The 26,928-nt window shown below is 40.6% G+C and overlaps 1 protein-coding gene across 6 annotated transcripts in view; it reads left to right on the plus strand.

Annotated features, from left to right (window-relative positions):
- The window catches only part of LOC118411988 (echinoderm microtubule-associated protein-like 2), a 45,119-nt gene that overhangs the window by 15,035 nt on the left and 3,156 nt on the right, over nucleotides 1-26,928 (plus strand). For 2 of the 6 annotated variants that reach the window (XM_035814532.1, XM_035814537.1), the window contains 19 exons: nucleotides 3,519-3,587; nucleotides 4,164-4,220; nucleotides 5,485-5,550; nucleotides 6,147-6,281; nucleotides 7,606-7,738; nucleotides 8,154-8,303; nucleotides 8,965-9,037; nucleotides 11,004-11,108; nucleotides 11,867-11,953; nucleotides 12,622-12,765; nucleotides 14,201-14,303; nucleotides 14,782-14,822; nucleotides 15,167-15,289; nucleotides 16,045-16,203; nucleotides 19,195-19,335; nucleotides 19,914-19,990; nucleotides 20,193-20,293; nucleotides 20,890-21,087; nucleotides 24,841-24,936. In XM_035814532.1, coding sequence (XP_035670425.1) covers nucleotides 3,519-3,587; nucleotides 4,164-4,220; nucleotides 5,485-5,550; nucleotides 6,147-6,281; nucleotides 7,606-7,738; nucleotides 8,154-8,303; nucleotides 8,965-9,037; nucleotides 11,004-11,108; nucleotides 11,867-11,953; nucleotides 12,622-12,765; nucleotides 14,201-14,303; nucleotides 14,782-14,822; nucleotides 15,167-15,289; nucleotides 16,045-16,203; nucleotides 19,195-19,335; nucleotides 19,914-19,990; nucleotides 20,193-20,293; nucleotides 20,890-21,087; nucleotides 24,841-24,936 — 2,058 coding nt within the window. Of the gene's footprint in view, nucleotides 1-866; nucleotides 2,305-3,518; nucleotides 3,588-4,163; nucleotides 4,221-5,484; nucleotides 5,551-6,146; nucleotides 6,282-7,605; nucleotides 7,739-8,153; nucleotides 8,304-8,964; nucleotides 9,038-11,003; nucleotides 11,109-11,866; nucleotides 11,954-12,621; nucleotides 12,766-14,200; nucleotides 14,304-14,781; nucleotides 14,823-15,166; nucleotides 15,290-16,044; nucleotides 16,204-19,194; nucleotides 19,336-19,913; nucleotides 19,991-20,192; nucleotides 20,294-20,889; nucleotides 21,088-24,840; nucleotides 24,937-26,928 lie in introns of those variants that run through there. The other 4 variants (XM_035814533.1, XM_035814538.1, XM_035814534.1 and 1 more) reach the window with 3 other exon arrangements.

Here is a 26,928-nt window from a genome sequence, read left to right on the forward strand (position 1 = left end):
TTCTATTTTGATTGCTAAATATATAGTATGTAAACGTTTTTATTACCTGAAAATCCTGTTCATTGTAGCTTAATTGGTGACACATCTAAAGGAATAGTCAAACATTTTGTTCAATCCCTCCATAAGGGATTACATGTTCCATTTGAAGCTAACATGGCACTGCCCAACTCTGGTCAGGTGAGGCCTCGTCTCCAGATGTTTCTGATAATGAACGAGCTTCCTCAGCCTTAGGGATGAGCATGTCGGGGGGTGGGTCCCCAACAACCCCACCCAGTGGAAGGCTGGCCAGGATGGGAAAGGCTGTTGCAATGGCGGAAAAAGCAAGGTCTGGTTACGGAAAACGACAGACATTTTCCCCTGAAAGACCAAACACATCAGTAGGCACAAGTCGACACATCGGCGCTGCAGGCAGGGCAGTAGTCTTTGCGGAGGGGACAAAATTGAGAGATGGAAAGATAAGTCCCAAAAGTCCCTCGCCACAAGGTGGTAGGAAGATCAGCATGGCTACTGCCCGGAAGGCCGCCATGTTTGGTCAAAGGCCGTCCTCAAGGAATGGGATGAGTGAATCTGAAACAGAGGCGTCGGACCAAGCACTCCCAAGTATCAACACCGGGAGAAGGGTGATGGCTTTTGTTGGATCAGCAAAACAGAGGCGGCAGGACAGAAGCCCCAGTCCAGGAGAAAGAAGCCAGAGTCCAAAGACAAGGGGTATCCAGTCAGCTGGAAGGGCGATGATGCTAGCCGGTAAGGGAAGACCTGGATCAGCACAAGAGAAAGAGGCAGTCACAGAATCAGCTCCAGGGCAGAGAAGCCCAAGTCCAAAATCTAAGGGTATACAGTCAGCTAGAAGGGCGATGATCGGGAGAAGGGTGATGGCTTTTGTTGGATCAGCAAAACAGAGGCGGCAGGACAGAAGCCCCAGTCCAGGAGAAAGAAGCCAGAGTCCAAAGACAAGGGGTATCCAGTCAGCTGGAAGGGCGATGATGCTAGCCGGTAAGGGAAGACCTGGATCAGCACAAGAGAAAGAGGCAGTCACAGAATCAGCTCCAGGGCAGAGAAGCCCAAGTCCAAAATCTAAGGGTATACAGTCAGCTAGAAGGGCGATGATATTAGCTAGCAAGGGAAGACCAGAATCAGCACAAGAGAAAGAGGCAGTCACAGAATCAGCTCCAAGGCAGAGAAGCCCAAGTCCAAAATCTAAGGGTATACAGTCAGCTAGAAGGGCAATGATGTTAGCTGGCAAGGGAAGACCTGGATCAGCACAAGAGAAAGAGGCAGTTTCAGAGATAAGTTCAGCAGAAGAAGAACTGACTAATAAACAAAAAATTAAGCTAGCTCAGAAAGCAATGGCATTTTCTCCTAAATCTGGCAAAACTGAACAGAAAGAAGCTAAAGAAACACCCCGTCCGCGGTCTCCTTGGCTGAATAAAGTTCAAGGTAGCAAAACAGAAGGAAAGGTTGCAGCAGCATTCTCTAAAAGACCAGGTAAAGCAGAAAAAGAAGTAGAAGATTCAGCTGAGATGTCTCAAGATACAGATAAGGAAAATAGTGGGAAGAAAAGTCCTGTTGGGTCAATAAAAAAGATGTCACTGATGGGGAAAATGAAAATGGTCCAGAAAGAAAACAATGAACCTGAAATCAAGCAAACTGATGAAAAGAAATGGGCTCTAAAACAGGGCCTTCTTTCTTCTGCTAAACAAAAGTCATTCATGGACAAAATAAAAAGTGCTGCCAAGGAGATGGAGAAAGAATCTGAATCACCTGAAATCAAGCAAAGTGATGAAAAGAAACAGGCTCTGAAACAGGGCCTTCTTTCTTCTGCTAAACAGAAGTCATTCATGGACAAACTAAAAAGTGCTGCCAAGGAGATGGAGAACGAATCTGAATCACCAGAAAAAGATGAAAAGGAGGATGTTGCAGCTGAAAAGGAGGAAGAAAACAAAGGGAAAACTGGTCTTGCTTCATCTATGAAAAAGATGTCCTTGATGGGAAGATTGAAAACAGGGGAAAAAGAGCAGCAAGTTGCCAAGCCATCAGACAAAAAGGAAGCAGACTCTGACAAGGAAAACAAAGGAAAAACTACCCTCTCTTCATCCACAAAGAAGATGTCGTTTATGGCAAAAATGAAGGGAGGCGGAGCAAAAGAGCAACTACAGGAATCTGAGCCTGCTGACAAAGAGGAGAAAAACACTACCGAAGAAGGAGGGGAAGAGAAAAAAAATCTTACAACAGCGGCTAAGAAACTGTCCCTGATGAAGAAGTTGAAGGGTGGAGAAAAGGAAAGTGAAGACTCAGAGCAACCAGGTACCTCCTGAGCACCTGAACTGTGATCAGCACCTAACACCGACTTTTTCTTTGCACTAACTTGTTGCAATTCCTTCACCTCAATGGCTTTTTTTCTTTCAAGAGCCATAGGTGGATTTTCTGAGTAAAGATTACGATTTTTGCCACGTCACGTTTTGTGTGTATGGTTTTGCTAAAAGCACTCAGGCACACGATCCTGTGAATTAGTAGGCCAGTTTGGACCTGTCCTCAGTTGTAGCCATGTTAATTAGATCATATGGGTGACATCCTCTGGGAAGCCACAAAAACAAAGTTAACTTCATTATACATCATTAGAGGTAAGGAAGGTTGAACAAACACAAAGACTGTGGTATCCCAAACAAAAGATTTTTCATTTTTTTATGTTATATCTTCTTCTTTGACTTTGAAGTTGACTTTGATATTCTACAACATTAGTATCCATATCCTAATATCTAAAGCATGTTTTTGCTTATTTTGCAGCTGCTTTGTACGATTTACACACTTACTTTATCTTGAAAATGGTTTGAATTGCATAAGGATGACATCCTCGGGGAACCTCAAAACTGAATGGAAACAAAAAAAGTTGCCTTCAATAGGAAATATTAAAAGTTCCCAGAACTAATCCATGTAATCAAATCAACATGGCTTATGATGAAATAGCAATCTATAAAGCACCCTCCAACTCCAGAGAAGATAGCTTATCCCTTCAGCACTGGATCTGGTATAAGCTTGTTCAATGGCACAGTGTTTTGCACACATTGGTGTTGTCCCTAGTGCTGAATTAAGGACTATTGTGCAAATTGATGTGTACATGTGAAATAGAAAATTTACATAGCACATGAAGGTTTTTATTATGTTTTGATTAGCTTTTGCACACTGTGTAAGCTTTTACATATTGATAATATAGAATGCAATTGTTAAATTGTTACTTTTAAAGCAAATTGCATAACGTTACATCTGAGGGGAAGGATTGAGAGCAAACTTTGCTGCAGAAATTTCCTGAATGTTTCATATTGTGTCTAATATGAAGTATTCTCTTATGGACCTCAAAAATAGTCTATGTAGAGCAACAATTTTCATCATTAATACTTTCAATTTGCAATTTTCAGTAAACACAGCCAAATGACCTCTCCAACTTACTATTTTCCTCTCATGGTTCCATCCTTTTGTGTTGTGTTTTGACTCACGTCTTTCTTAATTCTTACTAACACTAGGAGACAGAAGGCCTTCTCTCCCAAGACTGTCTTCTTCCAGAAGTCTAATAAGCATGTGGGATTTCCCCTGTACGTAACTGTGTGGCCAATATTGTCTGGCATGCAGTGGCTAACCCTCAAAAGATTATATCAGGAAAAATTTGTCATGATTTGCTAATGATTCTTTTATTCAATGAAAAAATTAATCAATCAATCAATCAATCAACAAATTATTTGTTTATTGATCAATTAAACAATCATCTGTAGGCATCAAATGCTGATGCATCTTCGTTAAAGACATCTCTATCCAGAATTTTCTCATTATGACACAGGACCTCCAATTAGCTCTATTGAGGTGTGTGGTGTTTTGGTCCTCCAATCTTGCTTATTGAAGGGTTTCAAGTTTTCAGATGCAGATGTGCATCTTGTGATTTTGCAATAATCCTATTGCAGTTTGTTGCAATTTCATTTTCATTCTAGAATTTGTTGTATATGATACTGATGAAAGAAAATTGATATTAATTTTTGCTGATTCAGAAACACAAAAAGCAGTGAGCTGCAAGTCTACAAATCAGATTCTGTTCTGTAAGTGCCCTGTTAATTCTTTTCAGTAAAGTACGTATTACATATCTATGAATGAAATGTAAAATTTCTCTACCATTTCAGTTGCGACAGCTGAAAATTCAAGCCAAAATGACAGTCCAGAGGTCAAACAAGAGGAAGGCAAGTCAATGTTTTCTTTACTCTCCTTAAAGACCATGCAGGTGTGCCCTGGGCAAAGCACTAAGGAAGTACTCCCTACTGTGACCATCCCAGCAGCTAGAGGGGTGAATTGACCCCTATAAATACATAAACTAATAAAAATCCCAGACTGTCTACACGCTGGAAACAAAGGCAGGGACAGATTAGCATAAAATACTGGTCAAAAATTCAAATATTTTTCTCTACTGGTTTTCACGGAAACACTATCAAACCCTGCAGAATGATCCAGATAGTTGTAACAAACATAATCGATGTCCTAATAACAGCAAATTGAAACTTCCAGCTCTGCTCTGCCAACTTTGTATCGAAGTGTCTTTTTGTATCTACATCATATAATATATATATATGATTGCCACATGAAAATCTTCCTTTAATATAACTGAATTAGCTCTGATATTTATATGTCTAGAAATATGGCTAATAATGTGGTGTACCACTAGGGGCTATGCAGACTGCACATGTAACTGTCAGTTATGTCTCACAGTACCAGAGTAAGACAAGCCAGCATTTTCATTACTTTATATTCTGGGTTAGGTAAAGCTTTATGTATAAACATTCTTCAATACCTTATGTAGTATCCTAATTTCAAAATTGAATTGAAAATAAACTTGTGTTGGTCAGGGGTCTCAGCCAGCCTTCCCCGATGTTAACTCCACCACAGTCAACAGAAGACTGAGCTCTAGTAGTTTACGTTAGCTGAATTTATTGGGTGGTTTTATAGTACGGGGTTGGTCTTTAAATCATTTTGCTTTGAAAGTAAAAAATTTAAAAAAAGATCCATCTTCAAGTCACCTGAAGCAACATTAAACTGCTTGGTTGAAATTGTTGACTGTGGTTTTATTTTTGTGCATTTTTGCAGTGACCTCTCATGATTCTCATCCCTTAACGTTAGTTCACCTTTATCCGCGGGGTAACCTATATCCGTTATGTTGCTAAACAGGGTATCCAGGGTTATCAAGCTGATGGACGGTAGTTTCAAATTGTCCTTTTTTCAAAATATTGCAGTTTGAAACCACCATCTGTCGACTTGATATCCCTAAATACATTGTTCTTGAAAAGAACGGATAAAGGTTACCCTACGGATAAAGGTGAACTAGCGTTATATGTTTGACTACTGTACTGAACATAATTGTTTCAACCACAGACTGACGACACTGCCAAATTCTCCTTTAATTTCCCACCACGAAAACAAAATCAATCTGTATATGTCATTTTCTCTTTATAGAAGCAAAGAACCTGACAAGAAGGGAATCAACAGTGACCATTACATCAGTCAACATGTCAAATAAAGGTTAGGGTAATTCATCCTACATGTATATCCTTCTATCTATCTCACCTGTGTATCACATTATATTCACACTTCCATGTTAATTTGCTAGATGCCTTAAGATCACCATATTGAAAAAAAAACAATGAATCTATAGAGATCTACTAAATGCTTTGACAACTCCATCTTTCTATTGAGACTTGTTTATTACAACAAAAACATGTAATGTTGTACACAATGTACCAAAAACATAGCATAATTATGTTCTTAAGCTAAAGGTAAGAGCACAACCCGCCGTATGTGTAGTTTGTCCGTACATTTATTTGGAGGCCACGTCCGCCACATATTTCTGAATACGTTTAGGCTGTACAGGGCAGGCACGTCGCTCGTCCTGGCACTTACGGGGGCAAATCCGCAGCCCGATGGCACACAAAGTTTTGCCTGCACGTAAAGTTGTACGGCGTGTTTGCGTGCTCCAAAATCCGTCAGATTCCCTACGAGTCCGGTACTTACCACTTACAGATCCTGAAAGATTGCCCACGTTTTGGCAAGTAGACAGCACATATTTGCACGTACAGTGGGTTGTGGCCTTAGCTTTACTGATGTATTCTTTTTTACAGATGAAGAAGCAGCTCCCAAAAAGAAAGGGATGTTTGGGTCCATGAAGAAGTTTTTTGGTTCCAAGTCAAAGCCAAAGAAGGAAGAAATCCCCATAGAAACCATCAAGGAACCGGAAAAACCCAAGGAACCTGAAGGTTAGATGGAAAAAATAGAAAAAATATGAAGAAACGTGAAAAATATGAAATCAGGACAGAGTTCTATGTTGATGTCAAGAGCTAAATTTTTCAAATTATTAGAAAGATTATGTAACAAACCTTTTTCTTTTCAAATGTGGAATTTTTGTGTCTGTGTCTTTGTGTTTTTGTGTTGGTGTTAGAAAATAGAAGTTACATGATTTTTTCACAATATTCCCGTCTAGTAATAATTGTATATGCAAATTGTAATAATAATTGTTAAGGCATCAATGAATGTTTGAATTCAAACAAGAACGTTATCACTTTATAACTTTGTAACTTGCTAGAAGTTGATAATGTGTTGATAAGTTATTCAATTTTCTTATGATATTGTTTATTTTGTATACAGAAAGAGGCTGTCAATGCATGTAAAAGTGCATAAAAGAGAATGTACACAATCTTGCAGATCCCATAAAGAATGTTTGATCTTGCTTTGTTCCCTTATCCAGCCTAGCAAGGATCATACGGAGATTTTGTGCCAAATTCATTTCTATGACCAGCTGAAAAAAAAAACATTGGTGCGAAAATTTCTTAGCTGTAGTTTCCAAAGACTTTTCAAAATTCCGTGAGTACAGTCATATTGGTGCACCCATAAACTTACACAGTTTATAAGTGAAAATGGTGATAAACAATAGCCAATGCTCATAGTGGTGAAGTAATAATATCACAACCAATTTTCATGATGGCAGGTTTCTCAAAGGGGTGTTACACAGTAACTTTTTAAGCTCACAATAAGATTTGATACATGACTGTATGACACAAACAGTATGTTTAGAATCTGAGTATTTTTACAAGGGGAGATCAATAAGTTCTCGGCCTCATGCAGAAATAATAAGCACAACTCAAATTTCGAGGCACAACTTCGTAGCATGAAGCCTTTTATCAATATCCTCCAAATTTCAAATCATTGCCGTTATTACTTTCCAGCAGAGCAAGTTTACCCACACACCTCAGGTCGCAGCTCAATTGTTCACTTTTTTTCCTTCTCCCTTACCTGACGTTACCGTGTGTTGCCTGCAAAGTGATGATCACAATAATTTTAATTTTGATACGCATTCATATAAGACTTCACATCTATGCTTCAAAATCTGAGTTGTGCTTATCATTTCTGGGTGAGGCCAAGAACTTATTGATCACCCCTTACAAAATGATAAAAGTTTTCATTTTCCATTGTTGGTGATTCAAAATATTTGGGTGAGCAAAGACCATGTTGTAAGCAGTAAAATCAATGCACTTTAGCCAATGGCCAATATTTCTGTAAGTCATTCTCTGTAACTGTTTACAGTCCCCCCTCCCGATGGCAAACCTGTGACAGTGAACATTCGAGGAACGGACCTTGATGTGTACATACCAGACAGGTACTGGTACAAACCGGTCAATCACAAGTATCCAGAACACAAGCTTAGTCTGGACTGGGTGTAAGTACCATCATTTTACCTCAAAGCTTAGATCCTTCCACAATTAATATTGTATCGGTTAGTGAGGAAGTGAGGAAAGTGGTGTTAAGTGCATTCCCAAGTATACAACATTGGTGGAATTTCAACAGAATCAAACAAAGAGGTTAAACACCCTGACATTTTGACATATGACCCCATAAGGCATCGTAAATATCGCATCATAATTATGATTACCTTTTGACTAAGTAATATTTTCTTGAAAGATTAAACATGTCATTATTTGTAATATCATGTAAAATTTTGAGGCAATATAAATGCTTTAACATTCAGTATTCAGAAATTATTTGCAAAAAAAGCAGAAGAATTCAGAAATCATCTTTTGCTTCCACACAAAACCATGATCATGTAAAATTAATTTGCTACCCCTGTTTTACAGGTATGGTTATCGTGGCAATGACTGCCGAAATAACCTGTTCCCATTGGCTAGTGGTGAGGTGGTGTACTTCACGGGGACGGTGACAGTTATCTATGACCACTTACAGTGTAGACAGAGACATTATATGGAGCATACAGGGGAAATTAGAAGGTAAGAACCTCAATGGTTTCAGCAAGACTTTAAAGCACTGGTTAACAAAGTTCTTACACATAACATAGGGTGTAATGTTGATCGCACAAGGCAGACAATGTTTTGTTATCAATGATGGTAATTTGGACACTATGACGTTCGAACTTTAGATTAGGCTTGGTTAGGGACTTTGTTGTTAACTGTTATGTATTCTTCCTTTCTTCTACATGACTCTGTCTGTGCATGTGGGCCAGGTGCCTAATGATTGAATAAAGGAACAAGGATTTTTTCCATCAATGGGAATTCAGGTCTAATGTAAAAAACATTTGATCTGGCTAGAGCCCTGGTTCTAGAGTCTGTTGGGTTTTGGATCACATTTTTTGCAATGCCGTAGCAAAACCTTATATATATAGCTGTGTTGTGTGAAGCAAAACCAGTTGGTACTGCCTTGAGGAAGGTGAAAACAGTCACAAAAATTTTGGCAGGTGATTTATATGTTACTGTTTGTAAAGAACTTTGTTATGCATAAAACTGTGATCTTGTATACGATGTTCTTAAGTTTGCTAGCTGACAGTCCTGCCGTGTCCTCCTGTACAACGTTACCATTATTACTTTTCTGAACAGTCCAATTTCCGTAGATTGTACTTTTGCACTAACATTGCCCCATTCTCTCCTCTGGTAGCATTGCTGTTCACCCAGACAAGGTCACCTTGGCTACAGGACAAACTGAAGTGCAGTATGACTCCTACTCTCAGGTAGGATCCATCCTCCTAACGCCCGGTCCCCAACGGCATTAGCCTATGGGGCCCTGCTATCTAGATGCCTACCAGCGGTTATTATGATTGTCACCACAAACCAGCTGTCAACCAATCAGAGAATTGGCTTTTCTTGGGCTTTTTGTTGTCGAAAGCTGTCTCGCAAAGGCAGCTGGGAAGCTATCAGCCAATCATGTTACGTCTTACATAGCACCATCCTCCTACGCCCGATCCCCAACGGCTGACTGCCCATATAAGGGTAAGCTCATTAATATTTACAAGCAGGGCGACGAGGAACTGAAAATAACTGCAGGTAGGCCATGAGATAGCAGGGCCCCATAGGCTGAGTCAGCTAGCCGTTGGGGACCGTGCGTAGGAGGATGGTAGGATCCACTGTCTGGAATTTCTCACAACTTTGCTTGTGACAACTCACATTTGCATATAGAGGTGCAAAAAGCTGGAATGCACTCCCACTAGCTGTGAAAACTGCACCATCCACACAAACATTCAAAACATTGTGCAAGAACATTGTGTGACTTCTGACCTCCATCCCCTTAAGTTAACGACTTGGAACGGAAATGGTTATAAGTGGTTTTGCTTTTGTTGTATTATGTAAATATTGTATTGTATGTATAATGTAATATTTGTATATTATGTATCCAGGGCCTCCACGAAAAGCAGTGCCAGTCACTGATGGAGCTAACCCTGGTTAAAGAAGACAGAAATAAATAAATAAATAAATAAACTTTCTAATACCATTTGGAAAAAGTGGCAGCTCTAGGAACAATTACTTTATAGGCTGTTTTTCTGCAGTTATGGGTGTGACCCTTATGTGGCCCCTTGGGACACCCTGCGGCTACCATGCTATTTTTGGCACGGCTGGGCACCTGGATTTTTTAAGCTTGCATTTAAAATCAAACTGGGACCCAGCAACAAATAGATACTTGAACCTAATGGTGAAAACACTGAGATATCCAGCAGTCCACCGGGACATATTTGTGGCTTCTGAACCCGACTGACAATGCTCACCTTATGCATGGGCACCGGTGCAAATGGGACTGTAGCATAAGCAAGGCCAGTGCTTGGTTTTGACCAGCCAGGAATCTATCCCACTCTAGCTCTAGTTTGCTCTTCTGATTACTGTAAATGTAGAAATGTTCGCGGTGGTTTTATATTCGTGGTTTTTGTGGTGTCAACTTCACCACAAACTTAAAACCACTGCGAACTTAAAACCACCACGAACATTTTTTCCATTAGAGTTTTTGATGCTACCACAAACTGAGTCCATGGCGCTACCGGGAACTGAAAACCATCGCGAAAACTCCATTTTCACGCTACCGCGAAAGTAAATCCCCACAAACTTAAATGCATTTACAGAATTCCACGCAGAATATGACTTACATGGCTTTGATTTTTCAAAGCTTATTGCAGGCAGTATTGTAAGACTGTTAGAAGGAAACTTCTAGGACCAACTGCCAACCACAGATACAGTACTTACAACTGACTCCCAACCACATGGGAGATCGCGTGGCCTTATTAGCAAAACGTTGGTCTCCCATGTGGTTGGGAGTCTCGCTGTGCCACCAATCTTTTGCCCTTGTGAAAGGCACTTAACACGACTTTCTACACTTCACTTGTGAAAATGAGTACCTAGCATAGGCTAGGAACGTCCCTCGGATAGGACGTGAAATAAAGATCGAGCTATAATGATCAACATAATGTTCGTGGGCACTATTAAACGAATGAAAGAAAGTAAGACATGCATGGTCTGGAGAAGGTCAGAAGGCCGTCCAGTACACAATCTATCCAGTTGTTAGTAATCTTTGCGTTGTGTATCGTATTACGCTGGTGTGTTACGCCGAAGGGCGGTTATACCGGCTATATAGATACAGATACAGTATTGCCTTGATGTCCAGCCTTCGTCAATGTAAATTTTGAAACGTTTTGATCTTTTATGTGCCTGTAGGCCCATATAAGGATCTGGGACTCCAGAACTCTTCAGACTCAAAAGGTGCTGGGAACAGGTGCCTTGGAAAATGCTGTGATTGCCTTAACATTTTCAGGGACACTGGTAAGATTTTAAGAAAATTGTTATCATGGAAAATAACTTCATGCTAGATTGAAATGCAGTATTTCCTGCAGTTTGCGTCACTCATGGCACAGTCATTTAAAACGTTTCTTGATACATCTCAAAGTAGCACTGGTCACTACTTTCCCCTAAAAGTATGACATTCTTTATCAGGGCTCGAAATACTTTTTCTGCATACCTGCACTGGTGCAGGTAACATTGTAAATTACCTGCACCAGACAAATTTTACCTGCACCACTCTGAATTTAGGAAGTATGGATCATACTAAAATTGTTCAGGAACCTGCTATTTTTTTTCTTTTATACTTGATAGGTGGTAACAGTCAATGCAGGTGATAACAGTCTATATGCACCTACATAATATGACATTTATGTATAGAACCCAGTACATGGACCAGTGCAGGTAAATAGGTGCAGGTAGACACCAGAAATACCTGCACAGCTCCAATTTTATCTGCACTGACCTGCATATGCAGGTGGTATTTCGAGCCCTGTTTATATAGTTTCCATGTAGGGTCTGAGGATAAATTGTATGTAATGCACAGGACTTTGCTGCATCTGTGCCCAAACAGCTAACAGCACAATGATCAATAATACTTTATCGACATCACTGCAACAGAGGCTCTAGAGTAGTACAGGGTTAAACCTTATCTTAGACTGCTTGGTGTAGACCAGATGCATTTTATATGTTACAATTTTTGTTGTGCAATAAAGCTTGACAATGAAGTTTCCAACTTCCAGGACCGGCTGGTTGCTATTGACAGTAGTGAAGGTCACATGATGTCCGTCTGGGACATCAAGTCAGGGAGGAAACTCACCGAAGCAAGGGTAAATGTGATAATTCCTCTTAACTAGTTAATTGTAAGGCCTCTGTGTTTTGTTTTATATCACCTCCTTGCAGTCTTAAGAAGTTTCTACAAGCTCAGAGTGACCATTTCAGAACAATGCAGCTCAACAAAAACATGTTTCTCAAAAGCTATAACAGCAAATGAGATATTGTTACTATCTTTGTCTCGATAGATGATTGAGCTCTCAAAGGTAAGCGTTTGTTGTGTGGTGTGAGTTTCCAAATGGATGGCAATGTTTACTGTTACATCACAGTCATAATTGGACTACCCTCCAAGTTTAATGAATGAATTTTGTGCTAAAGCTTTTTCTTTGTAACTGCTTGTTATTGTGTGTTTCATTTGTGGCATAGTGTTGGCATATTGGCTAGGGTGTTTGGCCTAGAACCCAGAGGTACAGAGTTTGAACTCTGGCATACCAACTGGCATTAAAAGTACCAAAAGGTACTAAACACAACTTGCCTCACTTCCAGGTAGCACCGAGGTGTAAAAATGGATACCTGACTTCAGTTCGAGAAGTATATATTGATGGGACGAGAGGGATGGGCTCTGCCTTCCAATACCATCCCTAGACACAGTAGATAAAAACCCTATGGCCCCAAAAGGCTACAGGACAACCCTCACCTTTCTTTACCTTTCCTTGTGTCTCAGGTTGATACTGAGGTGGTGTGTCAGGCAGGGTTCAGCCCCAGGAGTCCTGACACCATCGTGACAGCAGGGAAGGAACACCTGGTCTGGTGGGAGTTAGGTGTGGAGACTGGGACTCTGCAGGAGGTGGCAAGGGCTAATTATGATGTAAGCATACATTAGAATAGGGATGTCCTTGTAGGTCAACTGGTAGCAGCCTCACATTTGAGCTCCTGGTACCAATTTTCAAAATGTAGTTGGTAACTGGGAGACTCTGGTTCAAATTCTATGAAGATCATTGTGACTGAGGCTTCACCTGTCTTTCAGAAGGGACATAAGTGATGGAAAAGCATAGTCAATGTTAGGGCTGGGTACCAGTACAAAACCGATTCTTCTTGTTGTACCGGTCTGGAAAAAACAGACCTGAAAAAAATCAGTAGACCGGATGTTGGACCGGTTAGAGATTAAACAGATTATACCGACACTATGGCGGCAGGTATTCATGTGTTTGGGGTGCAGTAGACAAAAATTTGATAGTAATTTATCAAGATTTTACAATCGAACTTGGTCCAAGTTAACGGAGGCTGGTGTTGTTCATACGATACTCCACCAAACAGATTCCTTTGTTGCAAAATGGACCATTGTTTTGAGTATAGCCCAATTACAAGTTTTCACAGACAATCATGTCTAGGTTCAGGTCCGGACCTGATCCTTTGGACCTGGACTGGACCTGAATTTTGTGTACTGGTACCCTGACCCCTAGTCAATGTAGTGCTGACCCTTTGCATCCAGGTAGTTTGGGTTTGAACCAGGGGTCTAGCCAGCGTCCGTTTTTCCGTCAATTGACGGAAATTTGCTGCGTCTGACGGAAAAATTTTAAAACCAATCCGTCAACCTTGATGGACAAAAATCCTTGGTGGAAGCTACAGGCGGCTTGGGGACGCCGTCCACGGCCGTAAAAGCCACACACTGTTTGTTTTGCTATTGTTATGATTGTTGACAATGTGTGTCGGCGCCCTTTTGCATACGATAATCTCATCAAAACCCGTTTTTCAAGGTCTCAGTTCAGTCCTTCTAATTAATTTTTGCGGTTTTCGCGACGATTGTAATTGGCTGATGGAAAAACAATTCGAGCTGGCTAGAGCCCTGGTTTGAACCATGGCCGACTCAGAGACTGTTAACACTATGATTGAAAAATGACCTAATTTGCTTCTTAGCACTGTGTTAGTTGCTGGTAAGAATATGTCTGTAAGTGTTTGATTATTGGATGGCATTTCAGTACCTGTCAGGACCAACAGAACAAGTAACCAAGATTTCAGCACTAAGGACAGGTCAAATAGTAGATATGCTACAACAATCATACAAGCAAAATATGTTATCTTCTGCTTACGCTGTTGATTACTTACTACATATTTGTCTGTCTGTCTGTGTATATATGTCTCTCTTGTATGTGTGTGTGAATGTGCATGTGTGTGCGTGTGTTTCTGATGAAGTTAAAGTCTGCTATCTCTGATTCTGCCTGTGGGGCTGAAAGGGTCTCAAAACAGTAGTAGAGAGGCGAAGTCTGCCATCTCTTATTACATTGGATTTTTTGTCTCCTTAGCAACGGTACAACAAGGCCAAGTACATCATCTGCTTTGTCCACAACGAGAGGGGAGACCTGATTACAGGGGACTCCAACGGAACTGTGTTTGTGTGGGGAGAAGGTAGGGACTGCAAGAACCTTAAATGCAATCGGCTACAAATGTACAAAGAGGTTCATCAGTCACGTATGAATACAGTTACTCCAAGTTTTCTTCAAGCAATGACTGTTTTTAAAGGTAAGGTACATACCTCATATTTTTGATGGCTTACAGTCCATCTTGTTCACGGAGAGTGACCTAGTCTCAATCTCGCGAGCACGAGACTAGATCAGGCTAGATCACCTGCCCCGCCTCCTTGCGGAGTAGGGGTATACGTAAGACTTGGGCAGCTCCCAACACTCATTGCGCTATCTACTTTACCTTTAAAAACAGTCATTGCTTAAAGAAAACTTGGAGTAACTGCTACAAATCTAAAATTCAAGCTTTATGATATCTTAAAAGCATGGCAAATAGTAAAATATCAAACTGATAGTTACTGTATTGCACATTATTTTGTCTAGTTTTGAATACACAATGTAGTTACATATCTTTGTTTTTAAAGGTGGAAACAATATCACACAGGCTCTGAAGCACATTCATGAGGTATGTTAAAGTTTCTTTTACATACATTGATGAAGCTTCGAAGGCTAAATATCCAAGTTCTTGTAAGCTCTTTATCTAAGCAAGGCCCATTATATACTACCATGAGTTTTGTCCTCTAACAAATCTTCTGTGCTTGAATTTGATGATAATTTCTTTATAACAAAGTAGGTTGTAAATGACTCTAGAATCGTACCTTTTTAAATCATATTTCCTTAACTTCTACTGATTGCATTCGGTAACCTTTCAGCAGTGGAAAAGTGTGGCAAAACTTTCACAAAAGTTTGTCATATACTGACTGTGCAAGCATGCTTCTAACTAATACTGGAACACATTTTTTCCTCCAGGGTCCGGTGTTCTCTCTCCTGATGATGAAAAACTTCCTGTTGACGGCTGGAAGGGATGGAATGGTGTTTGCCTTCCCATGGGGGAAAAACATGGAGCATACGGGCTTCTCAGCTAGTCTACAGGTACACTCACTCACTATCTGGTTTATTGTTACACCAGCTTCTGTACCTGTACCTGTATCTATAGTGCTGGTATGACCGCCCTTTGGTGTAACACTGAGGAAACTGCGCCTGTATAGCCGGTATAACCACTCTTCAGCATAGCACAGGAGCTTCTGTATCCGTATATGCTGGTATGGCAACCCTTCAGCAATTTACAAACACACCAGCATCTGTATCTGTATTGCTGGTATGACATCCCTTCAGTATAACACACCATGCCTCTGTATCAGTATCTGTATAGCTGGTATAACTACTTTTCAATATAACACACCATCTTCTGCATCTGTACATGTATAGTTGGTATAAATGCCCTTCAGTGCAACACTCCAGTATCTGTAGCTATATAACCAGTTTAACCGCTGTGGGCATAACACACCAGCAGCTTCACATAGCAGCAGCATCTGGTATATTACAGTGAATAACGTGTCACACCTGACCTTTGCACATCTTAGTGTAGGTGTTATCGTTGGCTATCTAGTGAGTACTGTAAATGCAGAAACTTTCATGGTAGTTTAATGTTCGCATTTTTTGCGATGGCCGCTTCACCGCGAACTTAGAACCACCGTGAACATTTTTCCACCACAGTAAGAGACTACAGTGCATGGCGGTACCGCGAACATAAAACCACAGCGAATAGTCCTTTTACCCGCTACCGCAAATTAAATCCCCACGAACTTAAATACATTTACAGTACTTTATAATCTCCTTCCTCCCAGGTCCCTCGAGTAGAAGGAGGAATCAGAATGCAGTGTGTAACAGCTGATGGAGCAGTGTTGCTGCTGGGTACGACGGTCAACTCCATCCTGTCTGCTGGCCTGACGTCTGCCAGCTGTCCCCTGTTGGGAGCCTCTCTGGACAAGGATGTGGTCACACAGGTAACACACCTTCTGTCATTAGTTTATCACACAAACTTCACTAGACTGGGTACCATCCGGGTAGTAGTTTGCTCCTAAGTTCGCTTCTGCTATCTGTTTGGAGACTTTGGTGCATTTAAACCATTTGGTGGTAACGCCAGTTAATGAGCGAATCAAAGAATAGGTTCTAGAGCACTTCCTCTGTGAAAATTCAAGCGTCCGAAACTGCTAAGACGGCGTCTACAAGCGTCCAAAGGCGTCTGAGCGCGTTTCAAACTCTCTGGAAGCGTCCATTGCCGTCAGAAACGGCCGCCAACACATCGTGAGCGTCCAGGCCGTTCTGTCAGTTTTTTTGTTGGACGCCCAGACGGCTGAAAGACGTCTGAGACGCCCGTCTGAGACGGCCACTGATGGGGCTATAAAATACTTAGGAACCCAACGCCCTCAGACGGCTTGCGTCTGTCCTTATCCCCACGGGAAACATGACGTTTTAACTTCTGCACATGCGCCAATTTCAGCGGGTGAATTTGAATTTCAGACCGTTGAACAATCCGGCGGTTGCAGGACATATGTTCAGAAGGTGACTATTTCTGTGGATTTTATGTCTGTTTGTTAAAATTTTGCTTACTTTTAGACCAAGGACATCACGTCTAGAAGTAGCAGTTGATGTTTCTACGACATTGTGCTGAGGTTGGGTTTACGGCGATGACTTTATTCGTTATTCATACTAAAAAAGAATGTACAAAAATTATTTGTCGTGCGCCGACAAGGGGGATAAATCATACTACTTACCTGAAGCAACTGTGAAACGTAACGGACAGGAGAAATCACAGATGCCGTCAAAAGAAGCAGCGTCCTTCCGTTAGCTGACTGTCGATACTTTGCTGGCGCCGGTAAGTGAATACTCATTTTATTCTTATTTTTGTACAACATGTTGTTGCAAAGTTTGCCGACGATGGTTGCAAAGTTTTGGTGCCCTCCCCACATACGCAAAGGAATGATAAAATTTAGGATCTTACTTTGATGCCACAAAATAAAAAGACTTATGAACACGTTGTAAAATACTTGTAAAAAATATCTGTGGTTCCGATTAAGAATGATAATGCTGTTAAAATGTAGATTTAGACAACAGATAATGAGATAGCACCTACCGATTTTGCCGTCAATGAAATCGGCCCTCCCAACTACTAGGGGTTGGGAACTTATGAAACGGACGAATTTGTTTCGTTACCGCGAAATAAAAATGACATATGAGCTTTGTAGAAAATGTATTGCACATTTACAATGTGTCCAGCCTTTAATTAAGACTATTGTGATTAAAATGTACGATAGAGAATTATAAAACGTCCTGTATTCACCCTTGATGTTATGTGGACTCGTCCATTATGATGTAACGTGTGACAGTGCGGGCGGCACGGCGGCACAAAGAGCCGCGGACACGATTGAAGGTCGGATTGAATTTCATACATGTAGCAAAGTTTATCAAACGCCGCGAAGTATGTCTGAATTTACGAAGAAATTTGTTCAAGTTGCGTTTGATTTTAACTAAACCTGACGGCCCGGTCGTGGGTGGTCTTCCACTGCCTGGCTGAATATTTGTTTGGTATGTGGCAACGCTTGTCCCAACAGGCCATAAAATTATAGCCGTGACCGGACGGTGTCAGAAACGGCGTCCGGGCAGCCGTCTACGCACGTTCCAAATTAAATGCACCTGCCCGTTATGAGTTTCTACCGTACTGCCTGACTAACTAAAACTGTGTCTTGAAGAAAAAATATTTTGCTAGGAGTTTGGCCCAGATACTAACCTTTAATAATATAGCGATGACTGCCTCTTGGCCTTTCATTCCATTTTCTGTCGAATTTTACGCTCTGTACCCCCCGTGGGAAGGCGTGGTGGAGGCTACTGCCCGTACCAGCGGCCTGGATTACGCCGTTTATGCCCGTCGCAATCGGCGTCCGATCCGTCCCAGCAGCCTGGATTACGTCATTTACGTCCGTCGCAATCGGCGTCTGGTCCGTCCGCAGAGACGTCTGTTCCCAGCGGGGGGCCCGCCCGACGGAGCGCGGGAGCATCCGGCTGCCCGCTTTCAGACGCCGTCTCGGACGTCCCGAACGTCCGACCGGACGCGTCTAAAGTGCCAATCTAGACGCGTCCAAGCGTTTGTTATGCCGTTCGGACCGTCTTGGACGTTTCGTCGGGCGTTCAAAAGCCCGTCCCATGCCGTCCGCCGCCGTAACCGTCCAAAGCGTCCCAATAATTTAAGACGCCTTGGACGGTTGTCGCAAACGGCGTTTCGCCGTCTGAGACGCTTGAATTTTCACAGAAGTTGTTCCATGACAACAGCCCTCCCACAAGCGGACAGAGGGCTTATCCGGTGTTAAAATGCCTGTTCGAACAAGCGCTTGAACCCAATCCATAAGTTGCTCGCTCATGTGTAGGGACCAATCAGTGCCTGCGTCCAAAATTTGGACGATTCCAGACGTTAAGATGGTCAGGGTTCCCAGACGGAAACACAGAGAAGCGACTGTATATAGTGTATAATGAACGCCGGAGCGAACTACTTTCTGATGGCACCCAGGCTAAAACTTAAGATGTCTATGAGTGGATTTTTAGTACTTTGATTGTACACACAACTACATTTTTGCCATAACAGAGAAATGAGAGTAAGCTGAAAATACAAGTGTACTAATTAACCACATATCAATACTCAAGCCACCTTGTATGTTGTGTAACACAGGTCTTTTTCTTATTGTTATGACTTAACATATGTAGCTTATATTGTGTGTAAACAATTTTATTTCTAGTGACCTGTGCTTAAAGCCCAGTGGGGTGAAAATGTGCAATAAAGGTCTTGATCTATTTATATGGCCTGAACTTGTGTGAGCTTTTTCTTGTTAGAAGTCTTGATACAGAAATTGTTGTTCAGAATGAAATACAAAATACAGTATGTTAGTGCATTTTGTATTAAATTTTGTATATGATAATAGCTGCCTCAATTTTCTTCTTCTCAGGGTCATTTTGATGATGTAAAGGCAATATGCCCACAGCCTTCCCATGCTGCACCAGGGCAGTTTGTGACAGCAGGGAATGATGGGACAGTCTGCATGCACGACTCCGATTCCCACATTCTGCAGTGGAAATTTGTCATCAAGGTACTGGCCAGTTTTTCTCATGACTACTCATACTATATGAAAACATTCTGTACAACATTCAACTGTATTCTTCCAGTAACCCTTGTACACACAGTAGAGATTAGAATTCAGGAGAATTTGGAATTCTCCTTGGAGACATTTGAATTCCAATATCCCTTGGGGGAAACTGGAATTCTACCAACATGCTGAAGACTAAATGTTATTGTATCATTGTATTGTTTGAAACTTTGAAGTTGAACAGCTATTAGACTAAAGGTTTGTTGTACATTGAGTAGTATAAAGACCATTAAGTCTCATCTCCTAGGGGAGATTGTAATTCTAATCTCTCCTAGGAGAATTCAAAATTCTCCTGGATTCCAAACTATACTGATATTCAAACACGGTACGAGGTGCCTTCAAACTACTTAATCGTTAAAAAACAGTGGCAATTGAACCCAACTGTCCCTTTTTTGTAGTGATTTTGCACATGTCTTTACCGTTATCTTTCTGGAAATTATGAGATCTAGTAGACTTAAGTATTGTTTGGTAAGAATTTATAATCATGTTCCTCAGTGCTGTACTTTTTTTTTTTCAACCAGGGAGCGACTATTCAGTGTGCTGACTATTACCACCCCGGTAGTCTACCTAGGGTTGCCTTGGGAACAAAGGATGGCAGGTAGCATGCTACAATGTTTAAGAACTTTGTTTTAAGCCAATGAAAAAACCTATGTTGAAGTCTATGATTGATTAAGTGTCATGAAACATCACAAAAGGGTTAAAATTGCACACTAAGCTGTTGCTGGTGCAATTTCTAGCACGGCCAATAGGAGGCACTTCTGCACTGCAGCTGATGAATGTCTTCATGAATTTTCTTGCAGTGTGATAGTATTAGAGGCGAATGACCTGGACGAGGTTTCCGAGATGTGCAGGGCCAGCAAGATCGCTAGGGGGCGCATCACAGTCATCAAGATATGTCCAGGTACTGGCAGTAAACAGCTGTAGTTCACCCTTGTTGATCTTGATGAGTATTTATGATTATTAGTAATGATAAATCCATGGGCTATTTGCAAACAACTCAAAACAACAGTGTATGATGTGTGTAGACTATTATGATAAAGATTTTTATTCCAGAGGAACTGAAATATGACTTTCATGTGATCGTGATGTATACAGTATAGTGTGTCATACTACATGAAAAGCCAACTGGTACAACTTTTACATACATATATTTTGACACTACAACAGTATTGCAGCTACAGTTTGAAGAATACTACATGTGCCACTATTACAGCTTTGTTGACGGCAACAAAGACTGTAAAAACTGTTTCATTTTCCCCCCTTTTTTTGAATTCCATTGTTTTTCCTATTTTAAAATCGGATATAGGAGAATTCTTTTTACACAACCAGCAAGCACTTTGCTTACGTTTTGATGTCTATCAGACACCTTCCTCAGAGATTCTTACTGGAGTTCTGCTTCTCACCGCTATATGTAGCCGATGTAGTTGGCGCATTTGCAGTGAGAAAATGATCCCAAATGTGGCTTAAAAGCTTGTATCTTAAAATCCCATTTCTCAGACGGAGACAGGATAGCCATAGGCTGCCAGGACGGCTCGGTGCAGATCTTGCAGCTGACTGACTACTGCAGTAAACTGGAGCTGCTGGGAAAGTGCAAAGGTCACAAAGGCGCCATCACCGGCCTGGACTGGTCAGCTGACCTCCCCACCGGAGGTTACATTATCCAAACCAGCTCCAGCCAGTACCAGCACTTCTTGTGTAAGTAGATTAAGTGAAATGAAGAAAAGCTTATAAAATATTCAATTCTGGCTTTTCTTCATTTGAATAATTGCCAAGCTTTGTTAAGTACTTTATGGATAAAACACTTAGTACTGACACTATGTGGGAAAACTCCAGACCACTTTACGTCGTTGTAGGTTAGACATCCAGGTAATAAAATACGCCAAGAAATAGTTACTCAAGCAACTGGATATGGTTTTGGCCCATATCCAGTTGCTTGAGTAACTATTTTTTGGTTTATCCAGACCAATTCCATTACTGTCACCTTTCCGGCAACTTTGACCCAACTGCATGTGCTCGGATATGCTCATTCAAATGCCAAACTGCAGACACATTGAGACAAACAAACACGTACACAACGACTGATTACAGTACCTCAGTTTTGACAAAGATAACTACTACCTATTATAGTAACAAGACCAATCGTGACTGATGCATCATACATCCTGATATAAGCCAGGAAACCTTTCTGTTATGAGAATTACCAGGAAGAGATATTAAGTTCATCTCTGTACTGTATGATAAACCTGTCAACCTATCATGGGCAGACTCTCCATAAGCCTTCCCTGATCTGCCTTGTTGACTTTCACTGCTCCATTAACTGATAAAACTGGGCCTTTCACTAAGCAATCTCATGACCTTCACATGCTGTCCTCTATAGACTCATGTCCACCCACTCCCAGGACTTAAACCAAGTAATCTACTGCGGTACGGTATTCAATCTTCCTATCATGGTATCAGGATTGCAGTGCTGTGATTTTGCTGTACCGTGAGTCAAAGCTGCCCAATGAGATCACTCAGGAGGCTGATAAATCTGGTCTGTGTGGACACAAGTGGTCACAATATAGCCGGATTAAATCTCGCTTATAGCAGCCCGGCCAACATCTGCCGGTCTCCCGTGCGGAGGGGCCAGTTACAGCCCAGACAGCAGAGTTTGTGTTACACAGACTAGTCACAATAGACTGTCTGGTTCGTAATGTTCAATGTAAAAAATTCAGCACATTGGCAGGTGGACACATTTGCAGTGTGGTGAGCTGTACAATCCAAACTCACCAAGAAGACCACTTAGATCAGGGGACCAATAGAATCAAATGATTTGGTTACGCCCCTGTATTTCCCAGAGTTCCCCAGCATGCCAAGGGATCCAATATATATATAAGCCAACATACAATGTTCATGCTCAAAATGTTAAAATGCTATGCAAAATTGTTTGAGTTTGACAAGGCCTTATAATGTAACAATGATTGCGTGTACTGCATTTGCACTTAGCATTGGATCTGACGTTTAATACTGTTAATCTTAAAATTTTTGCAATGGTTTCATTTTCACAATCCATGATGACCTTAGCCTGAGTACCATCCTATTTCTGCGGGGGCGCCTTACACTTGCTGCCCTAAAAAATAGTCTGGGAATGCTTTAAGGCCAACTGTTCCTCTGGAAGTTGAATATTTGGCTGCTAGCGATCTCACAGTGTAAGGAGCCCCAGTCACTCCATGACTGTGTAAAGTCATTCATGAAATGAAAAAAAATAGGCGTTGCCAGCAAAATACAACGGTTACTTTTCTACAGAATTGTTTCAACGGCAACCTCAAAACACAAGGAAAACTCTTTTCTGCCCTTTACAGCAATCAATTAAGTTCACACAAAAATAAACAGTTTTACAGGATCAAACTGACCAATTGGAGCAGAGTCATGCAAAGATTCTTGTTCCAAACACATCTGTCACTTTCACACATGGAAAAAGCAGATTCTGAAGAGCAAACCTACCCACAGAGAGGCATATGTCAACAGATGAGCAGACACATGTCACCAGTTTGTTCAAGTGTTAAAGGAATTGATTGGACAAATAAAAACACAGATTGGCAAACTGCTGGGTGAAAGCATGGCCTGAGACTCGTCAATTGACTTGGAACTGATGTTAATTTAGCACTCAGGCCACACCAATCTTATCTGTTGCTTCTCGTTTTTTTTTTTTTTTTTCGAAAAAAAATTGGGCCCGCAGGTCGAAAAAAATTTAAAAAATTTTTCAAAAGGACTGGGGTGAAGATATATGGCTTAAATAACAAAAAAAAAACAGCCTGAGGAGTTTAATGGCATGTTTTATACAATGAATCCCTTCCTTTGATTTGATTTGTTACTAAGGCCACACCAATTTAATTCGTTGGTTCTCGGAATCGCCGCTTCTAATTTTCCCAATTTCAAAAAAAAAAAAAAAATTCCATTCAGTAATCGTGCTGCAAAACTTTGGTTCCGTTAGAGAAACAGAACGTCTGGAAAGTACCAGTGCATTTACTTTTTCTCACCCCCAAATCCTTTGCTACCAATTGATTCATATCTTTTTTGTTGCAAAGTATATTTTGGAACAAATAAATCATCGTAAATGAGATACACATCGGCATAACATAACGTAGCAGAACCAGAAGTTCGGCTGAGCATGTGCTCTCTCTCACACACACTTTCACATGCAAATTTTCAATTGAAATACAGAAATCGGCACCCAAACAAACAACTCAATAAATCACCAATACTTTTTCACTCTTGTACCTCCATAGCCAACATGTTTTGATATGCCTGAAATGCTCAAAGTCTTCCAAATGGAGATGAAAATGAAGTCGGAAAATCTCGGGCGGCCATCTTTCTTCTTCTGTAAGTCAAAAAAGCGCCCCCACGCTGATTCTAATGGAACTGCAGATTTGGCTAGATAGTACATGGTGTACCATTTCAGTGCTGATTTCAGTAACATTAGGTTTTTCTAAGGAAGTTTAATCAAACTGCATCTTAATTTTTTGTCAACAAATAATTGTACATGTAACAAAAAGAGAGAATAAACCTATGGTTTTATGCAACATGTAGTTCAGTACTTTGGCTTGTTCATGTATTTTGGGGGGAGTGGAAGTATTTGTAATTTTTTTCCCAATTTGCACCAGTTGACCATGAAATGTATTTAGAGCCTTGGATAGACAGATTCTTATCAACTCAGAGAGCAAATAAGTCTTCCAGCGATGGTATTTTATTTCTAGAGGCAAACTTAAATAATGTTTGTTGTTGTCGTTGCATCTCTGTAAAAATACTATATTGGTCTATTTGAGATGTTTTGTGAACATTTCTGTTTACTGTAGCAACTGTACATAATTTAATGTATATTGTACAAATTTATGCCAACATGCAATTTTGCATGTAATTTTAACTGATTAACTATTTCTATCACATGTATACCATGAGTTCAGGTCTGGACTAGCCAGCCTGGACCTGAACCCAGACTTGTTGCAAGTTTTTTTTTTTTTTTTTTTTTCGCCCTGTCGCTTCAATTTTTTTAGGAAAAAATCCGAGAACCAACAAATTAAATTGGTATGGCCTAATGTTATGAATAAAAGGTATTGTTTTTAGACTGAAATTATGATGTGGTTCTGAATTGTAATATTTACAGGTTTGTGATAGCAAAACCTGTATTTTTTTTTCTTGAGACTTAAACTTTTTTTAAGAACAAAATGGACAGGCGGATCCAAGAAGCAACAAATGAAATTGGTGAGGCCTAAAGATTGAAGGACAACACTGCAATTTTAGGTCTATATCTAGACATAGATATAGACTTAGATATAGGATTTGTCGACAAATGATTGTTGTCAGATCAAAGATGCCAGACTAAAATTCCTAGTCTAAAGTTGTCTTCCATTTTTTGTAGAAGTTGAGTGTTGCTTCTTACATGTATCTTGGCTGTTTGTCGATGTCCAGGGGATGTTGACCAGTGTGTGCAGCTGACTGACATGGCTGGACTCCGCAACACGGAATGGCTGACCTACAACTGCATTCTGGGATATGTTGTGAAAGGTCAGCACATCTATCATGTTATTGGACCGGAGTTTCTTTTACGATTTCAGATCTACCTGTAGGTGGACACCCTCAGGCTAACAGGCTACTGTACAGTTCCACCAAAAAATGTAGAACGCAAAACTTAATCAACACGGTGAGAGGTTCTGCTTCTGCCAGAGGAACTTATTGGTATCCTCTGTTGCCTCTTAATTTTGGGGTAGAATTTGTAGCAGTATCGTTTTTGAACACTTTTTTGATGGAAGCAGAAAAAAAATTCCCAGGATAATACATGTAGCATACATAACTACTAGAGAAGCTTCATGTTTGTGAAAAATGAAAATAAAAATCGATTCCCGGAAGTGATAACCCACAGGCTTTTAAGGAAATTCAACAAATCTATGCAAAGAGCCCCTTTATGACATAGATTCAAATGCACTTTAATTTAAAAAAAACATCAAATATCAACTCTTTCAATAATTGGCTTATATATAACTTCTGTGATAATGAGCAAAATTATGTGCACAATTTTGGATTCCATTTGCAAGGGAAAAACATTTACTAGCACTCTACTAAAATGCATTACAATACACAAATTGCTTGAAATACTTAACATCAAACCAATTAGCCCAAGCAATTTAAGATCAAACTTTATGCCTTTCGCTCATTAAATGTTTGCATTTGTCTGGTAATGATCTTCCAGCGACCTTCAGAATGACCTTACCATGCCTCAGAAGGTTATTGACTTCCCTTGATCCTGTTTTGGAAAGGTTCATGTTTTCAAAGTCAATGTGCATTTTAGGGGTCACTATAGATGTAAATAGCAGATTTTTGTAAAGTTTTGTTTTAATGTATGTGCAATCATCATTTAATTCAATAGTCCTTGGACCACATTTCCACTTTATTGAGGTTATTATAATATTAGTGTCATTTTAGATGCTACTGAATTTTCTAGCCTGGGTACCATCCTGGTCACTTTATAACAGTAGGGGGTTTAAGTAGCGTCAAACAGCCGCGCGAATTAGCTGATCAGCCTTTTATAGCGCTGTGGTTTTGCTACTGGTTTGTAATCTGCCGACCCGGGTTCAATCCCGGGTGTCGGCATGTTTGTTTCTTTCTGTTCCTGCTCGCCCTTCTAATTTCTACACTTTGCTTAGATAGTGGCAACAACTGACCCATTTTCCTTCATAGTGGCAGCAACTATTGGAGTGGACATGAACTAAACTACGGCCAATCTCTTGGCTAGAATTTTCAAAGTTCTGACACCACTATGTTGATGATCCAAAACCCCTACGTTCTGTTGGGCGTAGGATAAGACTTTGGAGGTGTCAAAACATATTTCTTGCATGAAGCAAATTATATGCATGCAAATACTCCACTATCACTGAAACTCCCCGAACAGTCCTCTGTTTTCTTACAAAGAGATGTCGGCAAACATTCTCAGGAGGAACTGGGGGGTAACCATGGACCAATGTCTCACAAACATTGTGATGCAAACTCCTGTGGTCCAATTGTGTCACAGAATCTGCTGACAGAGCAGTTTACGTAGAATTTCAATTTGCATTTCAATTACAGGGTCATTTAACTTACTCCAAACCTAGAAATGTATTTGGGAAACAGTAAATCATAATGACCTTAAGCCAATGAAGTGCTATTTTCGATGTTGTTGAAATTTTGTGGTCTGGGCACCAAAAGCACACTTGAGTTTCATGCAACCCAGTGTAAACTCCTGCTGCCAAATTGTGTCCAACAAAAATGACTTTGCAGCAAGCCTGCTGTCACCAGCTTTGGACTTTTTTCCATGCCACTCATTGCTTGGAAACCCATGTTTTCACTTTGAGCTTACAAAACTACATTTTCAGCAATTTCATGCCATGAAGTTCTAAATTTGTTGCATGGATTCGATATAATTTTTATTTGTCTGTCCCGAAAATTTCCATCCTATGACAATCTGAGGGACGGGCCCTAGAGTCAGGCCTAGTCTCAGATGACCGTTTTCACTTTGATTTCTGT

Source organism: Branchiostoma floridae, chromosome 3 (genome assembly GCF_000003815.2).
Source record: "Branchiostoma floridae strain S238N-H82 chromosome 3, Bfl_VNyyK, whole genome shotgun sequence".
NCBI lineage: Eukaryota > Metazoa > Chordata > Leptocardii > Amphioxiformes > Branchiostomatidae > Branchiostoma > Branchiostoma floridae.